The following is a 21,003-nucleotide window of genomic DNA, read 5'->3' as shown; positions in this document are numbered from 1 at the left end:
ACAACAGAAAGCCCCGAAAAGCTCTAGTACACGGGTCGGTGGTAGTGTTTGTGCCAAAATTTGCAAAAAGTCGTCTTCTGCACTGTAGCGCACTTGGCAATGGCTGTTGTTCGTTCGGAAAAGAGCGTATGTGTCTCGTCATAAAAATCGTTTCGGACGTTCCTCATCGGTTTGCAGATTACCTCGCTATTTTAGTGCGGTAAGTGACATTTTTTATTGTTCACGAGATGAAATTAGTGTCGTTTTAAAATAAAAGAAGTGCTTGGAGTAGTGCTTTCCCAATTCGGACTGGCGGCTGAAGCTTGTCACTTTGTTATTTACATCCGCAATGCGAAATTGTAAACTTTACACCGATGAGTGGCGATAAAATTTTATCCGAAATGTCACACCGTTATCTCGGGGATGAGGCTAAATTGTATAATATATTGTGTCGCGATTTATGAGAAAAACATGAGAGTATAATAAATGACGCTTACTCCATCAATCAAAAACGTGTATTTAGATGAGCTACTCAATTAAATATGTAGAACATGGAATGCAACCCTACAGGTTGTTCCAAAATTACCCTTCCAGTTGGGATTTCTCATTAGTCTACCTACCTTTGATACTAAATTTAGACTGGGTTTCCTTTGTTTTCAGTAGTAGAGCAACAATCCTGGTGCCCATAACTGCCGGATAATATATTTTTGATCGCATTTTTTTTAGAGAAATCGGTCATGCACTAATTTCTAAAACTTTGATGTAGGTACAAATTACTAAAGTTAATAATAAAACAGTAATTTATTTATTGTTAATGAAAAATGTCCAATTTTTTTATAAATATATAAATCCAATAGTAACGTAAGGAAGTAAATAATTCAAATTTTTTATTAGTCATAGATATTTTATCACCTAATTAATTCTACATAATATAAACTTTAACCAAACGTATTTTGCCGCTATAGGTTAGTTTTAATTCTTGTTAGTCATTACTTATTGCAAGAAATAAGAAATATTTTTTATTTCACCACTGACACAAATTATACTACCAAAGTATGAACAATTTTTCAAAATAAAAAAACGACTTCATTTTAAATGATGTAAAAAAAATTTAATTTATGTAAAACGTCTTTAAATTTGACTATCTAGATCCAAGAACACAAAAAAATAATAAAATAAATACAGTTGTTTTAGTTTTAGAAACTAATATTCCAGTTATTAGTTTGATTATATCTGGAAAAGTAAGCAAGACTGGGAGGCAGACAGAAAATATTTTCAGAAAAATTTATTTCTTTTTACTAAGAAAACAAAACAATTAAAACGAGGAATAAATAATGATTTGCATAAAATGATTTTATTTATTTTTTCCACTTACGGCTATACTTGATTTTATTTATTTTTTCCATATAATTTTCTAAGATAACTTTTTTGACAAAAAATGTATTATTTTCACATGTTTGTTTTTATTTTTTTGTGGTGTTAATAATTTAAAAAAGTTCAATCTACCGATGGAAAAACTATATCTGCATAAATATTTTTTTTCATTGATAGAACTTGATATAGGATTGTTGGAGACAAAATACTTTGGTCGTCGCTTTTCTCACACTTTAATGTAATTCAAGCTTTAATGAATGACAATTTCAAATTAATAACAGCTATTACATCTTTCTATCAAAAATATGTACAACTTGTCAACTATGATTGACAGTAGCTAAAAATAAGGTTAACAGTCCTAAAGCATGCTTTACAATTTAATGTCACTCAAGTGACTTTGACGACCAAAGTATTTTGTCTCCAACTGTACATGACTGATATGATAGGATTTTTCAAATATCATAAAAACATTTTATTCAATCCTCTATGTTAAAATTGAATTTTATCTACTATTTTCTTCATGTTAAAATAAAATTTTATCGTCTAGATAAAAAATACATCCATTGTTGTATATCTGCGGTTGACATTAGATTTCATTATTGAGTTTTACTTTGACATTCATAAATATCGACCAAATTGACTACGAAATTAGTGAGGATTGAATAAAATTTTATATTGCACACGACGATAAAATTTTCATTATCTTTTCGAGCAAATTAGCGTCTTGGCTGACGCCTTGAGGCTCAATTGCTCTCAAAGATAAAATTCAATTTTATCATCTTGTATAATAAATAACTATTATTTAGTACTCAATGTTAAAGAGTGCTTTTATCAACTAATTTCAGTAGATAAAGTAGTCTTTTATCGTCTAGTGAAAAAAAGTAATTTTTATCTACTGAGTATATTCAAGAAATTCTGGTAGGTGAGTACAAAATAAAACGAAATATTATATTATTATTATAACATAAAATTGTCTAAAAACACAATACTGGCTAATTTTTAGTTATTTATTATACAAGACGATAAAAACTGTTTATCTACTCGTGAAAAAAGTCAACTCGTGACTTCGTCACTCGTAAACTTAACCTTTTCACTCGTAGATAAACTATTTCTTTATCGTCTTGTATAATAAATAACTAAAAATTAGCCAGTATTGTGTTTTTAGACAATTTTATGTTATAATAAAAGTTCACGAGTGACTACAATGTGTTTGTATTTCAATGCTTTAAAACATTCTATTGCTAAAAAACAATAATTATTTACCCTTTAAACATTCAGATATTATATTCGCATGTGTGATGAAAACACAAACCTGGAAACATTTGCTTAATTAGTTTACGAGTCTTTATAGTCGTCCTAAACCGTAACCCTTCATAAAACTATTTAAAAGGGTCTGAATTTGTTAACAGGTAGCAGACTGATAGAGGATCATTGGCAAAAGATAATTTATGCTTGCTAGTTTCTACAAGTTTGTAAATGAACCTAACTAACTTTGATAGAAAAAACGTACTTAATATACATAATATAGTAATTCTATGTGCAAAATAAAAGTTTTCAAAATAAATACACACTGTTATATTCATTTAAAATTTATTAGTCTCACAATTAAAAACATACCGGATGTATTCCATCAGAAAAACAATCAGATTAGATATGTGATACTTAAGACAAATGCCTCACATCAATAAGTGTAAATTAAATATTTTATTGTAAGAACTTTTTCATTGATAATTTTAAATTTCTATTTTTCATGTTATCCTACTATTCGCAATCAGAACAGTTATCTAATGATAGTATGTCCTCCACCTAATTTATTATTATTTTATTTCGATGTTTATTCAGTTATCAAATCAATATACCTCGATAACTGTTTATCAGATGAACAAATAACCCTTCAAATTATCTTCACTCTTATTTATGTAATTACAAATTTAGAAAAATCGTCAAAGAATGTAGCAATTAATCTGTCTCTTTAAATATTCAAAGACTATAAAACCTTTTTCCGTTTTGCCAACGCACTGAAATAATTTATCAGTCGCAGCCTTAAACATTTATAAGGCAAAACAGTACAGTTGGTATACATTCTGTATCTGTAGCGTTACTCAGAATTTTTTATTTGAAACAGTACTAAAAAATTTGTAATCTACGAATATCTAGGCGAACAAAAAGATTGAGATTTATTAACGTCATTAATTCTGATTTTACATCTTAGACCAAAAAGATATCAAGCATGAAATTTGATCCAACTTTAAATTAGATGTGGTTCACGTAAATGCGTCTACAAATTAGGGCTATTCACCGTTAATATTTATTTGTATTGGAATTATGTAATAGAAATATTTACGTATTGATGAAAGTGTTTTCAAAGTTTATTGTTTGTCAGCTTTCTTCATGGGCTAAATTCCGCTCCAACAATTAAGCCGATCCGCTTGTAAAACAGCAAAGATCGTCTTCTACCCCAACTGGAAAACTTAATTTACGTCTAGATAATCCGAAATAAATTTCCTTGCAACTGTGTATTTTACGTCCAAATACTTTAACGGCTGTGGAGATCAGTTTTAAGTAAACAAAAAGATGAAGGCAAAAAATTTATAGATATCTCTAGATCCGTATCCTTAGAAGACATCTCTTTGAGCATTTTATTCCTCCACTGATTTCATCACTTTGCAGCCTCTACTTTTCTTCATCGAAATCTTTCCTCTCGACAAATTCCTAAACTCAATTCTCACATATAAAGATAATCCCCGATAGGTTCAGTTTTTCGAGTTCATTTTTTAAATCAGATGTTGAGAATCTATTTAGGTTTATACTGGACATAAACCATCGACCCTTGAATGATATTAATAGAACACACATAACAAAATGAATTACATTTGGAATCATAAATCTTGTGCGACTAAGCATCGGGAAGGCAACCCTTAATCGCTTCAGTTGAATGATGGTCCGTATTCATGGCAAAAAGAGAACATCTCCAATAAAACCGCCCATTATTGAATCAATACTGAAATTCGTACGTAATATGCATTTCAAATTAATCGCTCTATTAGGCCACACTTGACGTACGAACGCCTACGCAATAAAATGCACCAAAGAGAATATTCCCAGGTTAGTTATCTCTTGGTGAATTAAATTATTTTTCGTACATAACGACCACCAACATCCTGCATTTAAGATTAGATTGATTCTGAGATTCAATTATCGCCGGATTTGAGCCACATATGAGTTTTCCTGCAAACAAGAATGTTAAGAAAATCTTAAAAGAGTAGCAAACGCTGCACAATAAATCGATAACTCAAGCACATCATTTTTAAGTGGTGTTTTTATATACATATAGAGCGTTAAATTTCTCAAATCTGCCCGTAAGGACATAAGCAGTGAAACTCGACACTTTTGAAATATCGACTCTAAAACGAAAATCTCGCTCGTAGAGAATTGTTTTATATTTATAGCGTTCCTATAAAAGTTTTTTTACGTAAAAATTAAACTACAAAGTCTTAAATAACACAAAAATTGTGATTTTATACCGAAAAACCTTACAGTTTTTAATTCATTGTATTGGTTTTTAATTTTTTGTAATGTTTTGAAACTCAGAAAAACGCAAAATTTTTTCATATTTCTTTCTAAAACATTTATTCTACTTTTATTATTATCATTAAAGATACGTTTCTCTAAATTTTAGACACTTTCCCTGTTTCTACAAAAGATGAATATTTTATGAAGAAGCTAAATACAAATTTTATGTTTAAAATCACCTAAATTTTGTGGCTCAAAAGATAAATGAGTTTGAAATGTTGTATTTTTTAGAGGCCCCAATTCACAATCCACTTGATTTTCATCAAAAATGTAAATGCATAGTGACTATCCGGAATTTTAATTTCTTTCTTGTTTAAAAACCTAAAGATATAGGAAGAAAATTTTAATAATAATCTGTAAAGTTTATATTAATTCGAAACTCCAGCGAAATTTTGTGTTTGCAAAATTAACATAAAAGGATAAAATTAACAGAGCTTAGAAATTTGTAACCAAAACCAGGGTGTTATATTGTAGAATGTTTTTTTGTATTATAACGCCTCATAAAGTTTTTTCCGGTTCGTTATTAGCGAATTTTACTCACTTCTCACCCTTATTCTGTTAAGCTTTAAAAATTTATAAAACACAAAAATGCATATATGGGTATAATGTTCTCCTCAGCTACTTGTTATTGAATTATCTACAGTCTTTTTATCATTTTATGTGTGATGGATATGCTTCCATTAAAGTAATAAAGTATCTAATATATTAAGGTAACAACATACGGCTTTAGCGTAGGTGGCTCAATAGAAGTATACAGTGTGTCCCTGGATAGGTGAAACGACTCTTACAAAAGATGAAAAACTCTCGATTTAAATTTTTAATTTTTAGGGTTTAATCTTGCTTGATTATAGACTAATTTCTAATATAATTTTAGTTTTGAAAAATTAAGTATGCCTTGAAAATTTCCAAAAAACCTATTTTTCTGTGGAGTAATGTGCCTTTTATATGGCAACTACGATAAAAAAGGGCCGTATACTAAATTTCAAAATCAAAATTATTAGTTCTAAATAAAGTTTTGACGTTTCTCTTAATAAAAAGCAATTATCTTATAAAAAAAAAATGAAAAATCATAGTTGGTCAATAATTTTGAAATTTGGTATAGGGGCCTAAAAGTTTATTCTAAACAACTTTTTTTGATAACTTTTTGCCGTATTTGCCACATAAAAGCCACTTAATTCTACAGAAAAATTTGTTTTTTTTTTAAATTTCCAAGACATACTTGATTTTTTAAAACTAAAATTATGTTTGAAATTAATCTTTAACCAAGGTGAACCCCAAAAATCAACTTTAAGCTCATTTCAATAAATTATATTAATATATTAATATTATTATTTTTATTTTTTATCATTACTAAGAATACCATTAAAATAATAACACTAGTTTACAAAAAATAACTTGTTTAATATACCTTTAACTAAATTATTATTTTTATGTTTATTTACCTTTAATCAAACAAAAATAACAGGTAAATTTTTTATCACCTTACATTTTTGTGTTACTACGAAATTTCAATAATTACAATAATTTTCTTGCTGCCGGCACGAATGCCTCTGATTTAAAATCCATTTAAAATCCAAGTTGTTGCTGAATTATTGGAAAATTATCCCCGGATAAAATACATTTCATTGACTCGCATTTGGACTTCTTTTCTAGAGAGTGACGAACACGGAGAGCGTTTTCATAAAGATCTAGGGTTTTCGAAGATCGGCACAAAGGTTTTTGAAAATAAAAATATATTAGAAGACTACAAAAAAATATAAAAAAAACAAAGTAAAATAACTCATTTTTAATTTGATGTTTGGCGGTTTTTGTATTTTTGTTAATTACATATTTCTAAAACGTGTTGTGGTGGAGTTTAAAATTTTTTTTTTCAATTCAGTGCTTCAAAAACTATAAGAATTTATAACTTTAAGCTAACATGAATTGTGTAAACTAGTGTAATTAATCTTGTTAGGTACCTACTGAGATATTTTGCAGTTTTTTTAAAAATTAAAGTCTTTTGTTAGATTCATATAATTTAATGTCAAGCTGCGCCACTTCTAGATTCATCACTTTATTACATTAGAAATAAGATGAAGACGAGTACATTTCGAGGTAGAAAGCGGAAGTCTCTTTAAACGTTAAATTGACATTACGTTTATTTCCAGCACAAAATAAAAACATGTCTTCAAAACTCTTGAGAATTATTACTAGAATACGTTTCTTTCCTGAAACGTTGTAAAAATTGTCTCAGATTAACTGAGAATTAACCTCGATTTTACTATATTATGATAGTTTTTGGTAGTTTTGTTATAAATTATTGCTCTGCTTTCAAAAGAATCAACAAAATCTAACTAACTTTATCTAAGATCATGTGACTTATATTTTACATCTAAATTTTATCCATCACCCCGTTAAATGCGTTTCGGACAGAAAAATAGGTTTTTCCATTTTCTGCAAAAACACAAATGGGTAGAAAATTGAAATCGCGATGTTTCCAACCCATGGATGGAATACAAAATATCTGAATCGATTTATTTTGTGTTATCACAATTTCCAGATGCTAAAAAGTGTTTTTACACTAGTTGAATGCAAGAAATTTAGTTTATTAAACAGCTCAAAACAACTGACTTATACACTATTTAAAATTTTTACTATAAGTAAAGTTTAAAAATTGGTGGATGCGCCGGGCGAATTTTTAACTGCATATTGAGTTTTTATTAATAATTTTATAGAAACTGTTTACTGTTTTGGTTAACATTTATGCTATTTATAAACAAAAACATGTACAAAAACCTATAAACATCAAAGAAAAAGACAAATATTATCTACTGTTAAAAAGTGTTTAAGCACCTGTTATTGGCCTTTATTTGGTAATTATAATTAAATCTCTTACAATTAATCTTTGTAAATACAGAATGCGCCAGAAAAATGCCATATAAGGTAAGATGTTAATGTTAAAAAAAAATATCTATTTTAAAAATTTCGAAGTTTTGAGGGTTTAAATTTTGCACTTTGACTCTATTTATTTGTGTTAGAAAAATAATTTTCCAATTTTTTTGTGCTACAGGCTCTTAAAAGAGGAAACAAGGAAGCTGTATCCTAAATTGTAACTCTGTTCAATGTTATTTGTGGCTTTTATTGGCTAAATTCTTGTACATTTACTAAATAATTGTAAAAAACATATACAAAATTATCAGTATCATTAAATAGACATAAAAAAATTATCAAATGTCAAAAAATAAATGTTAAATTTTTTTGACAGATAGAATTATTTTAAACATTTTTTCCATGTTCCTGGTATCTTATCTTACTTGAAAATTTTCTCTGGGGCGCGAGTTCTGGTGAAACTTAAAATTTTTTAAAAAAACAAATAGTATGTCGATGGAATTTTAAGTTGAAAATATAAAATAAAAAAATCTGATTTGTCGGAATATAATTCAAACGTTGTGCATTTGGTTTGAGTGGCGCGACGAAGTAAATTATTCAAAAGCTTTACCTTTGTTGAATTTTAATTTTTAGCGCCATTTTAGCAATCCTGTTTGATTCTAATGTCCTGTAGAGGCTTAGTTTTGATAAAACCGGCCAATCTCGAGTAAATTTATTCCGCGTTGACACTTTTGCCTCATCAAAACGCGACCGAGGACCTAATTTTTAGCTTTTACATACTAGCCAAACAGCGAAAAATACCCGAGTGCATTTAGCCTTTAATTTTGTTAACAATTCCGGGAAAATAGTTTCGCAGCCGCCGAGGAATTCCCGAAGCACAGGACAGGGTCGAAGGATCGGCCCACTATTAGATTATCATAACGAAATCACTGTTTAAGTTTGCTAAATGTTTGTGTTTGTTGCAGAGGGTGTGATGTGGTTGACTGGAGGGGGGTGCGCGGGGGGCAGCTAGCGGCGTGGGAGCCCCCCGGCCCCAGCATGACGCGCGCTAGAGAATGAAGAAGCAAAACGTTCGCACGCTATCTCTTATCGTTTGCACCTTCACGTACCTGCTGATCGGCGCTGCTGTCTTCGATGCTCTTGAATCTAAAACCGAAAATCAACGCAAAGTCGTCCTGCAAGGTAAAAGCAAATCGATCAAATGATTGTCAATGGATTTTACAAGTGGCTTTGACAAATCGAGCGGAAACATAATGTGGCAAAGACAAACGATGCCATGGACAAAAATGGGATTTGCATAGGACAATATTTCGAGATCTTGTGCTGACGCACCAGATAAAAATAACGTTGCCGCAGATTTAACGTTGCGTTAAATTTTATTAAGCCTTTAAACGTCCTTACTTGCATTTTTAAATTTACGTAAACAAGAATATATCTGCCAATTTTTATTTCATATTTTATGGCAAACTAATGTAACACTTTTTACTTTTCAGTAATTTCCTACTATCTATTTATTACAAAAAATTATGTACTCATACCTTTTTAACTCAACAAAAACGGTGGATGCGCCGGGATAAAAATTTTAATATACCATATAATAGATAAAATTTTAAATATATTTTGTGCTAATATTAATTTGAAATGTAAAAATTATTGAAACCGATAAATACCGAGTTATTTACTTGGTTTTTATCATTCTACAAGTATATGATAAAACACATAAATTAAAACTTATTGCGCACTCTTCAAAACCTTCTCGTGATACAATTTGTCTATTTCATAGAATTCACAAACGTGGATTTGTAATTTATGATAAACGTACATCATTTTCTGCGCCAAATGACATTGGCTTGTTTTTTATGGAAAAATAAGCAAACTGCAAATAAATTTTAAATCAATATAAAACAGCAAAAAATATAAGATTTTTTTTTAATTTAATAAATAAGACATACAAAGATGTGGCATAGTTTTCAGCTTCATCACAATAACATCTTTTATTTGTTAAGCTAACGAAGTGACATTTCTCTTTGTGCTTTTAACGTGCTCAAGATTATTTCAACATTTTAAAGTCTTTCCACCATTTGAATTGTTAGACGGCATTACTAAGTTCGCGATTAATATACTAATAGGAACTTAATTACATGAAACGAAAATAAAAGAAACGTTGAACTTGGTTAAAAAGCAATTTAAATACACGAGAATGAATAAAACGGTGTACCAAAATCTCATCGAGATAAAAATCTGTATTAGAACGGACAAGTGTTTTTCTACTTTATTATATTTATGTGACATTAATCCAATTTGAGGTAATTTAAAACTTTTCTGGGATCTTTTAAAAGTGTAATAAAATCGAGGCGTACCGTGCTTGACTTACACTTCATTCACGCTATTATAAATATAAACAAAATCAAGCTTCACAGAAAAGCTCTATTGGTATAGGCATATTTGCTTTACTTGAAATACGTTACCTCATTTCGTATGATTAAAGTTTTTGTATCCGAGATATGAATGCCCTTCAATTTACATCTAAGAGAAAAGTGTTATTTGACATTTAGTTGATTTTAAGTTTACTATAAAAAATTATATTGGTTTTTAATTTTATAGTTTAGGTACTTATACAACTTTACTCACACGTACAATGTGTGAAATTATATGCCAGTATAAATTCGGAAACTTATCGAGATCAATCTATCAAACTTGTCAGAAACCTCTTATCGCTGCTCCTATAATGACGATGTTAATGGTAATTGATAACTTATTAAGAAATTAGTTACGAAAATGTAAAATAAAATATACATAGCATAGACGAGTATTAAATATTTATTAATAATATTAATTCAATATTATAATATTAATTATTTATTATTACTATTATTATTATTAGTTAATTTAATTATTTAATTATACTAATTATGTTTTGTTTTCAAGACATGTATTTTATTAGTGTATTACCAAAAACAACGATTTTTACAAATAGGTATCCATAAAATTTAGATTTTTAGATTTTTTTGTGCGTAATTCGAAACAAAATTTGGATTTGTAGAAAACTTTTGTTAATTATTGCTAAAAAATAAATAATCTAAATAACCTAACTAAACATTCTAAACTATTTAAGTAAAATTTAAAAATATCACAATATCTACAATTTTTAGTCATAAGTTTTAAATCTGAGGTTTTTGAAGTACTTAACCAACATAATAATTTAATGCAGCTTTGACAATCCTTACGTAAAATAAACCGAAAAATCCAAATCCCATTTTGAAAAATATAGTCAAAATTTCGATATCTCAACAAAAGGAATGAAATTTTGAAGATCCGCATTTATAAAAAAACAGAAATAATCCTAAACAAACAGCAACAAATTCAAAGGTGATTTCTTAAATTATTCTTACAATATCCTGATTTTTGAAAAATTCCTTTATTTCAAAGATACAGAACGATGTTTTTCGGCAAAAACAATGTTGATATTTTTGAAAGTGATAATAATGAGGCCTAAATAAAACTATGTGGAACTACGAATACATTGGGCCCACTGCACAAAGATGTCCACAAATACAAAAATTTGTTTTTGTCAAGACTCTTATCATTAAAACAATTATGTTTGCACTCACACTAGCCTTTCAAAAAAATTACTTTAAGAGATGGATTTCAAAAACGAGAGTTTAGATTCATGCATCCTAGATAGTGGTAATCATTTTCAGCAGTAAATTAAGAAGCTTCACGAATCATAACATCACAAAATATTCTTCAAATAACCAAAGAAATCATCTTTTTAATTTTTTTCTCATATTCAAGAAACACTGCGTAAGTCTTGTATTTACCTTCCAGCCTACAATAAATTAGACATTTCAAAATGAATAAAAATTTTCGATTGCAGCTTAAATGCAATTCTAAAAATTATTGCTTTCTGAAACAATAAATCGTCTAATTTGTTTTATGTAAAATGTAGGGACTTGAGAGTTTATGAGGTTTTATAAACTAAATAAAACACCAATAAAAGTTTATAAAACAATAAAATGGAACATTTTGATATCACTGCGTTATTAAAGGATTTTGTTCCCTATTTGCGCATAACATATGGCTCCACTCATATGTTTGAGGCTTGAGATAGGTGTGTTCTTTGGTTATACAAAACTGGCTCAAGAACCGCGACACAAATTGTTCCCACCGAACATTCCCCTCTTTGCCGCGTTCAGTGAAACAAGGAGAATTGCGTTTTAATCAACGAGCCCTCTTTCCACCTCAATTATCACACCTGATGCATCCAACAAATAGGGGTGCGCATATTGTCACCTCTCTAAATTCTCATAGGTTTGGAAGCGCTTAATTAAACCGCCGTTTTATTTCAGAAATCCAAGCAATAGTTAGAAGAAAATACAACATAAGCGACGAAGATTTCAGGATAATGGAAACTGTCGTCTTGAAATCTGAGCCGCATAGAGCAGGCCAACAATGGAAATTCACTGGAGCCTTCTATTACGCGACTACTGTTCTAACGACGATAGGTTACGGCCATTCTACACCCAGCACCATTGCAGGGAAGTTGTTCACCATGTGTTACGCTATGATAGGAATACCGCTAGGGCTCGTCATGTTCCAGAGCATAGGCGAGAGAGTCAACAAGTTAAGCAGGTATTTAACATGGGTGTACAAGACAGGCAATGTAATATGTTAATGAGTGACATTTAATAAAATCTCACAAAAATTTACGGTTTTTACTGACTCATTTCTAGATAAATATGCTGAATTTTTTCAGAAGGGTAAATATTTAATTATATTTTATTGAATACCAAGTAATTTTAAATTTTAAAAAGCCTCATCTCTTTCGATGAGAACAATCTTTTAAACGGCAGCTCCTCAACTAATTATGTATCGATTGATTTAGGGTTACATTCTGCAGACCGTTATATGATTACAAATTGTGCAGAAGACTGCATTTGAAGGTCCTTGTACATATTTGAACTAACCGCACTTTAAACTATTTGCCCTTAATATCGCGTCTGATATAAGTCCGTTCAAATTACCTCTAATTCTATTTATAATATCTCTTATATGCTAAATAAATTAATATTGTATGTTCAAGTAAATCTGAGGTCGAACTCGACTTTAAGACTTTAAATTGTTTGAGAATAAATAACAGTTGGGTGGGTCTTCTGTCTTTGAAAAATCAAGCATAGACTTGAATTTTATTTTTCAGGGTCGACATTAAAACTGTATTTAGGTTTGTTATTAGAGAAAAAAATTCTTAAAAGTCCCCGGTCTTCCAAGATGAATTAACCTCAAGGGGCACCAAACAGGTTCCTCTTTTCGCTAATATCCAAAGAACGGTACGTGTTGCAAAAAATATGGCTTTGTACAAAATTAAAGCTTATAATATTTTCTACAAGATGGTCTTTTTAGATTTTTTGTATATCAAATGGTTTTCGAGATATTCACTAGCAAATATCACACTCTCTGAAAAAACTAATAATAATGAATTAACGTAAAGATTGTTGTAGAATTTGTAAGCCTTGTCATTGGACAGTTTAAGGTCGGCCATTATAATAATGTAAAAACCAATCACTTTAGATTTTTGGATTCATTCAAAAATTTTATACAATGATGTAATTGGTCCATTTGAGGTCGGCCATTATTGTAATGTGAGTAACCATGGAGAAACCAATCACATTAGACTTTAGATTAATTGAAAAATCTAGGGAAATTGGTTCATTCATTAATTAAAATTCCAATTTTTAATGAAAATGTTATGTGCGTGCCCTTTATGCGCTCTTCGCTCTCTATTGTGAGTATTATACATAGACAAACTATTAATTACCTATTATTTAATTTGTCCATGGGGAGTATTTTATGACGAAAAATTTGCGTCTTACGTTTGGAGGTACTTGTTTGAAACAGAAATAGGAATGTTAGTGTTTTCCTATCCCGTGTGCTTACAAACACAAACATACATTGACAACGAAGATACGGAAGTACAAATTTTCTTCTGAACATCCTCGTGTGTAAGAAATGAATCATAACCTCATTTTCACTTTTTCACCGGGGAGAACCGTGGACTTTTAGTAGGTATGTTTACTTTTAAATTAGTCCAAGCACTGCCCTGAAGTCAAAAATTTTGTTCCCGGTCATAGATTCTACAACCTGTTTTTGAGCGTTCGAAGTGGACTAAGTTATAGCCTTACATAAATGTTATTTTACTAAAAAAAATATATAATTTACTGATGGTTTTTGTATTTAAACGATTAATTCTTTATAGTATGATGTATCCTTGATATAAGTTTTATACAGGGTGTTTGTGGATTGCGAGCAAATATTTTAACCACTAAGAGAATTTGTTATGAAAAGTCGAATTGAAGACCAAACAAATTCCGTATCCAAATTTTATTTTTGCAATTTCCCCCTATGATTTTCACGAGCCGTTCAGTGTGTCTGTCCTTGTTAGTTGGAAGTAAAAATAGCAATGAAAATAAATTGCACTGAATGTTGACCGTGAAAGTTTTTATACTTACAGAAAAAAGGAAACTTTTTGTCCAAAAAAATTATCACTTGTTTACACGTGTCAGTTTAGTTAGTCGTTAATGCCCTTTCTTGTGAATTGTGCACATCGATTTGAAATCAAATTGTCAATCAAGTCATTATGGTCAACTACTCAAACGCCAAATTAACTAGTGTACCGACATCACTTCCAAGACCGATTTTCACTAAATGTTTGGGCAGCATCATTGAAGATCACCAAATTGGACCCCTCATATTACCTCAACGTTTAATTAGTGCCGTTTATCTGAATTTTTCGGAAAATGTGTTGTCCGATCCGGTGGAGGACGTGCCCTTGGCGATACATGCGGTATTTACAAGTGGAGCTCTATCAGATTATGCCAAAGTCGTCACCAATGGATTGAACAATTTTCACTAAAGATGGATTGATCGCCATTGACCACCGCGGTCACCAGATTTAAATACGTATGTTTTTTTGGGGGTTCACATGAAACAATTAGTGAATTAGTGTACGCAGCTCAAATTTATACCTTCGAAGGGCTGTGTGTGCGAAGACAAGCTTCCCTAGCCCGAAGAGTACAGAAGTGTGCATTGCCAACGAATGACCACATTTCGAGCAATTTTTTATATAACACTAACATTAACACTGATCTACCCTAATGTAGCGATATTTTTTGTCTTTACGCTGTTTACGTTCCAAAGTTTTTTCTTATGAATGATAGTAAATTTATTTTTAATTTTATCTCAGAAATGACGTGTTTTCGACAAAAGTTGGAATAACGAAAGCTGTTTCTTTTGACGAGTCATATTAGTGGTTAAAATATTTGCTCGCAATCCTCAAATACCCAGTATTTATTTGCCTGTTTTATTGCAGTTTAAATGTTAAAACTGCAAGCCTGATTTAACACTCGAAGAATAATTATTTCAAATTTAGTTTTGGTACATCTTTTGTCATTTAATAATTGTCACTATTTACCTGGCGCATCCACCAAAATCTTACTCATTCCAGTGTGATAATTCGGTCCGTGAAGTCTTCCTTGCACTGCCGGCAAACAGCAGCATCCGAACTGGACCTCATCTGTGTAGTAACGACGTTAAGTTCGTTGACGATAGCTGGTGGTGCTGCCGCCTTCTCGCGTTACGAGGGTTGGAGCTACTTCGACTCCGTTTATTATTGCTTCATCACACTCACTACTATAGGATTCGGTGACATGGTAAGTCCATTAATTTACTTGACGCAAAAACTTGACACATTTTCTTTAACTCCTAACTTGAATCAATCGATACTTCTCAGCGTAAATTCCCTAAACTTGATTCAAATAATTCAAACGAAACTACGAATTTAACGTAATGTTTGTGTGCTTTCTGTCTAGAAACTTAACAATCAGTTTTGTACCCAAAGAAGACGAACCTCAATTTGATTATGTCTACAAAAATAATAAAACTACAGTAGAGCCTCCACCAGTAGAGTCTGGACCTCGCTAATCCGGACTTCCGGTTAAACCCAGCTCAAAAAAGACCATTGAAGACTGCTGTGATTAATTTATAGTATAATATTTAAGTTAATCTGATAAATGCATTAATTAAAGCATACTTTATAATTATAAACACCATTTAATCAGAATTATGAAAGTGAAAAATCCGAAAAACCGTAATTGCGAAGATGGCAACTTTTAATCAGCGAGGTGCTTGTTGTTAATTTTTGTCCAATTAATTCCATTTAAAAAAATGGGCTTTTTGTGTTAAATTTTATAAGTTGAAAGGGTTTCACTCCTTGCAATTAACAAGCGTAAGGCCTTTAATTATTTATCCTGTCCCGAAGTTCGTAGCAATAAATATCTAGGGCCGCTTATAATCTCGAGAAACAATTGTCGCTTCTGTAACAAGCAACCGCACCAACCGCACTTGACTCCCCACTTGAGAAACTGCATTTCAGGTAGCACTCCAAAAAGACAATGCTCTGAGTAAAAAACCGGAGTATGTTATGTTTGCACTCATCTTCATCCTGTTTGGCTTGGCCATTGTGGCAGCTTCACTGAACTTGCTCGTACTTCGCTTCGTCACGATGAACACGGAAGACGAGAGGCGAGACGAGGCGCAAGCCATGCAGGTCGGTATTAGTTTTTTTTGCGTTGAGGCAATAATCGAAGAGGACGTTTGCAGGCTCTGGCTGGTGCTGTGAGACTCGAAGGCGACGTCATCACGGCCAATGGCTCAATTTTGAGCGGACAAATGGGCCATCATTGTACAGAAACCACTTCCCTAGACGCTGATGATACCTCCGTGTGTTCTTGTCATTGTGGCTGTTTTACTTCTAATAGTAGGCACAGGTTCGAATGAGTTTTTGCTAGAGTCCCCAGGAAAGTCCGATTAAGGTTCTTGCTATAATATCTACACCAGTTACGTGATATGCTGCAGATTTTATTTCAAAAAGCCCATTTTATAACTTAGTTAACAAAACTTAACTTTGTTCAGGATATGAAAAACTTTCTCACAGCTATTTTTAACACCCTTACTGGAACGTAATCAATCCTATTAATTTAAAACTTTTTGTTAGAGTTTAATCTGATCATTTTTAAAGATTACCTATTTATAAACTTACACGAAATATGAAATGAACGCTGTTTTTACACGTGGGTCTAATAACAAATTTTAGTTTATAAAATAGCGTACTTCACATCTACAATTTTTGCAGATATCTCTGTTTTCAGAGTATTTCAAATTAATTCAAATAAATAATAATTTGTTCATTCTCACAAAAATAAGTTAATAAACAGTCCACTGTTTTTTAAGAAAGATTTTGCCACTTTGAAGTAGTGGATGTTTATATAAAAGAACAGTTTTTTTTAACCAAAAATACGTTTCAAATCACTTTATGGAAAAATGTAAGTAGGTTTACTAGTTTCCCATACTGCAATTTTTTGAGGCTATGTGGTTAAAATTGATTTTGTAAGTTTAGATAACTTTTGTCTCCATTTTCAAAACCTATACCAATGAAATGCTCACATGAGTTCTAAAAATCACTTAAAGCAAAATTTTACGTAAAATTTGCTATTTTGCAAATTATTTCATTTTAATGATTTAGAATAACAATAGTCTGGCAGATAAATAAATATTTTTGAATATTTTTCCAATACTAGTTAAAAATATTTGTAAAAAATTTGTTCTCTAAACATCAGTTATATACCTAATCTTAAAATACGTTCTCGTAGTTCATTTGAAAAAATTTTAAAAACAAGTTTAGAAATATTTGTGGTAGTACATATTAAAAAAAAAATGGTTGCTCATGTATACATACAGGGTGACCCAGGGGTGCGTGCGTATGCATACATACATATAAGGTTACAAGAAAAATGTTATTACAAAAAGTCTGGTATTAAATGAAAAAAAAATAAGAATTTAAAAACAACAAAATAAAAACACAAAAAAACAACGTGATTTACAAGCTTTTAAAAATTACATTTTCTATATATTTAAGATTTCTTCAATTTTATTTACAAAATGTTGTTTACGGCAACTAACACTTTTGTACGAGTAAGTAAATACCTAAATTAAGTATAAATATACCTAAATTAAAAGAATTGCCAAATAAAAACATATAGCTACAAGAAGAACATCTTTAAAAGTAGCAAACTGAAAATTTAAAATATTTATTTTTTATTATGAAGATTATAGTTTAAATTTAAAGTAAATTAAACATGTACATCCAAAAATAAATAAATTCATTTTCATCGGAGATTAATAACCCTTTTAGTATAACTGACAATCCACATCATTATTTTTAAACAGTTGTGGATTGTATCTCTACTCGATATCTTATTACGAATAATTTTCTTAAACCATTTACTTTTACCAGACTCGCTTAAAGTAGTTTAACCTTTTCAACCCATCTAAGTCTTTGGCGAATTTATAGACGGTTACCAACACTCTCTATTCCATTCATCCACCTACCTGTTCATTCTCGCCCCCTACGCGCTATAAAAGTAGGCGTAAAAACTGTTGAAATGACCATTTCCTTCACTAAATAGACGTGTCATTGATGAAAATTCTCGGTCCTCGACCTTTCCATTTAACGACATTACTTAAAATTCTCCGAAAACCTCCAAAGCGAATAAGCGACTAGAAAATTGATAAAGAAATAACTTCTTTTGATAATCCTTCATCCTTTAAACTGACTCAATTGATAAAGCTTTCGAGTAGATATAATAGGATATGTGATGGTTGAGTTTTGAGGAATTCTTAACGGACTCTCGGGGACTCTGTGTCGGATTTAAGTGGAAAATGTTTGAATGTGCCTTTCTAGGTTCACAGTACGAAGGTCTCCCACGCAAATCGGGCATTTGCTTCCCGTTCTGCCAATGCATGAGCTTCATCTTCCCCAAGGGAAAATATTGCCTCCACCGGCGATATACCCCAACCATAGGGCTTCGATATGATTTCCTGGGGCATAAGCCTACATGTTCAATGTGATACGTAAAAACTAGATAAAAGTAATCAATTCGAACGAAACGTTAGTGGTTTTAAATCATCGATTGTGTGTAAAGATGAGAATCGTCTCATTTTATGAAACAATAACCATATAATCGCACTAACTGAAATGTCTTATGAAACAAGTATGAAAGCACAAATCGATATTCTTATTTCTTAAGGATAATTTTTATAATTTATGTGTTTATATCAAAATCAGTAAATTATTTGGAAACGCAGTCTAGTCAATCGTTTGTATAAAAACTCGATGTGATTTCAATGTAAATTCCAATTTACAGTTTTCATCCCCGAGAAAATATCTGTTGTCTTTTTCAGTATTGTTCCATTATGTAGCTGAAGACTTTGATAATACACAAAGTTATTATACGGGTTGCAAAGTCACCCACGAAATTTGGGATCAAAGTAACGTAGTTGCCAAATTTTATCTCGTTTCTTATACACTTTTGAAATATTCCATTACTACTACTACTAATAATATCGAGTTATGTAAACCGCCAAATCTTTCATCATTTTGAAAACACTACGATTTTATCAAATGTAAAATGTCCACTTTCATATCTGACGGCGAATGCAACTTTTGACTGTTGATAAACGGAAATTAAATTACAGTTTGATATCATTTGCTTCGTCGAGAATTCTTACATCTGGTTCTATCAAACTTTCGTTAAACTTGGAGGGAACATTTAAAGTAGTTATTGTTGCAAATCTAAAAAGTAAGTACACAAATACAAAGTTTCTAACTAGTTTTCAAAAGTGTAAACAATAAAGTAAATGTTCTTCCGTTTTCTTGAAACAGTTGCTTCTATTACTTGCCAAAAACCGACACTAGATAAGTGGTGCTTCCTGAAACAATGCTATTTACCACACTAAGCTTAAGGGCCTCTGATACACCCTTAATAAATGTTAAAAATCTGCTCAAGTACCATTGCAGTATTGTTTGATTTGAAATACTCAGTATTAACATAAAAGCTCATCGCAAGATGAATCAGGAACCATTGAGCAGATTTTCAAAGTGCATTGTAAATAACCAGACTGCATTGTACATAATCCGAGTTCTAATTTAGTCATTTTTAAAACTTAGTCTTGATTTGAAATTGTAAGTAGACTTTTGATAAAAATTGTTTTAAAGAAAGAACATGTCTAATCGATAAATTTTCATGGTGGTTATGAACTTTAGGCCTAACATTAACATAACAATATTGCGTAGATTTTACACTTTTACCACAAAATGTTGGATATAATACATATAGATAGTAGTACATTTCTAAATTTTAATCAAAGTCATTTTTAAATAAAGAATTGTTCTTTCTGTTAAAACTTATGTAAGTATTGTATAATTTTTTGAGTCATAGTATGTAATTATACTTAAAAAATGTGTCAACCATTTGAAATGTTACCTATTAATTAAGCTTGTTTTTATTGAAAAATTGTAATTGCTGAACGGTTTAGATAGGTTCAAACTACGTACTGTAAATACCACATCCAAATGACGAAAAATAGGTTGTAAAGGTGTACGTATACATAGTCTTTCCACCAAAACCAGATCACTGTCGATAACCGTATTAATCATTTTTAAAATTTTATAGCCCGTAGGCTAACATTTCAACACTTCATACTGATGAAATAGATTTATGTAAAAATTGTCTATTTTTTTTAATGTCAGTGTATGCATGTTGACCAGATCGAATAGGTACCTCACAGAGACAGATAAAGTTTCATTTCCTTGTTTGATTATTTTTCGATTGCCAATGTGATGCTAAAAAAGATCGTTATAAAAGGACCATGTGTAAATAAACTTTTACTAAACCAAAAAATATTTCTAACGGATGACTACGAAAAAACAGAAATCGACAGACTGATGTCATATAATAATTACCTATAACGATTAAACATAAAACAAGTCACTTAATACAAATGAATTGAAATCTATCTAAACTTTTAATGAAACTATCTATACTGATAAAAATTGTAAATAATTTTTAATAAAGAAAAACTGATGACATGTATGCATTAAAACCACATGTGTACTGCCAAATATAAATTTGTTTTTATTAAAAAGTAAAAAAATTAACATTGTCTTCTTACCCTTTTCCCTAAAAAAGTGTAAATACATATCGAACATTTTACTAGTTTGTAGAGTATGGTAGGTACACGATAATCACGACATTGAATATGTTCAAACATATTTTATTTATTTATTTTATTCTATTTTACAATACAATCGAAGGA

At 30.6% G+C, this 21,003-nt stretch overlaps 1 protein-coding gene across 2 annotated transcripts; it reads left to right on the top strand.

Annotated features, from left to right (window-relative positions):
- The first annotated feature begins 21 nt into the window (after positions 1-21).
- Positions 22-20,836, top strand: LOC123014680 (two pore potassium channel protein sup-9). 2 transcript variants are annotated; one of them, XM_044413907.1, is made up of 7 exons: positions 22-199; positions 8,760-8,976; positions 12,144-12,426; positions 15,296-15,500; positions 16,223-16,396; positions 16,450-16,616; positions 18,590-20,836. In XM_044413907.1, the coding sequence occupies exons 2-7, from the start codon at positions 8,850-8,852 to the stop codon at positions 18,720-18,722; spliced, it is 1,089 nt and encodes a 362-aa protein (XP_044269842.1). In that variant the 5' UTR covers positions 22-199; positions 8,760-8,849; the 3' UTR covers positions 18,723-20,836. The 2 variants fall into 2 exon arrangements, with proteins under 2 accessions (XP_044269842.1, XP_044269843.1); XM_044413908.1 differs by lacking the exons at positions 22-199; positions 8,760-8,976 and adding an exon at positions 12,050-12,071.
- Positions 20,837-21,003: the final 167 nt, after the last annotated feature.

Source organism: Tribolium madens, unplaced genomic scaffold (assembly GCF_015345945.1).
Source record: "Tribolium madens isolate multiple individuals breed KSU strain unplaced genomic scaffold, Tmad_KSU_1.1 Scaffold_97;HRSCAF=244;Tcas5.2_LG3a, whole genome shotgun sequence".
NCBI classification, from domain to species: domain Eukaryota; kingdom Metazoa; phylum Arthropoda; class Insecta; order Coleoptera; family Tenebrionidae; genus Tribolium; species Tribolium madens.
This window is presented reverse-complemented; position numbering and strand designations above follow the sequence as displayed.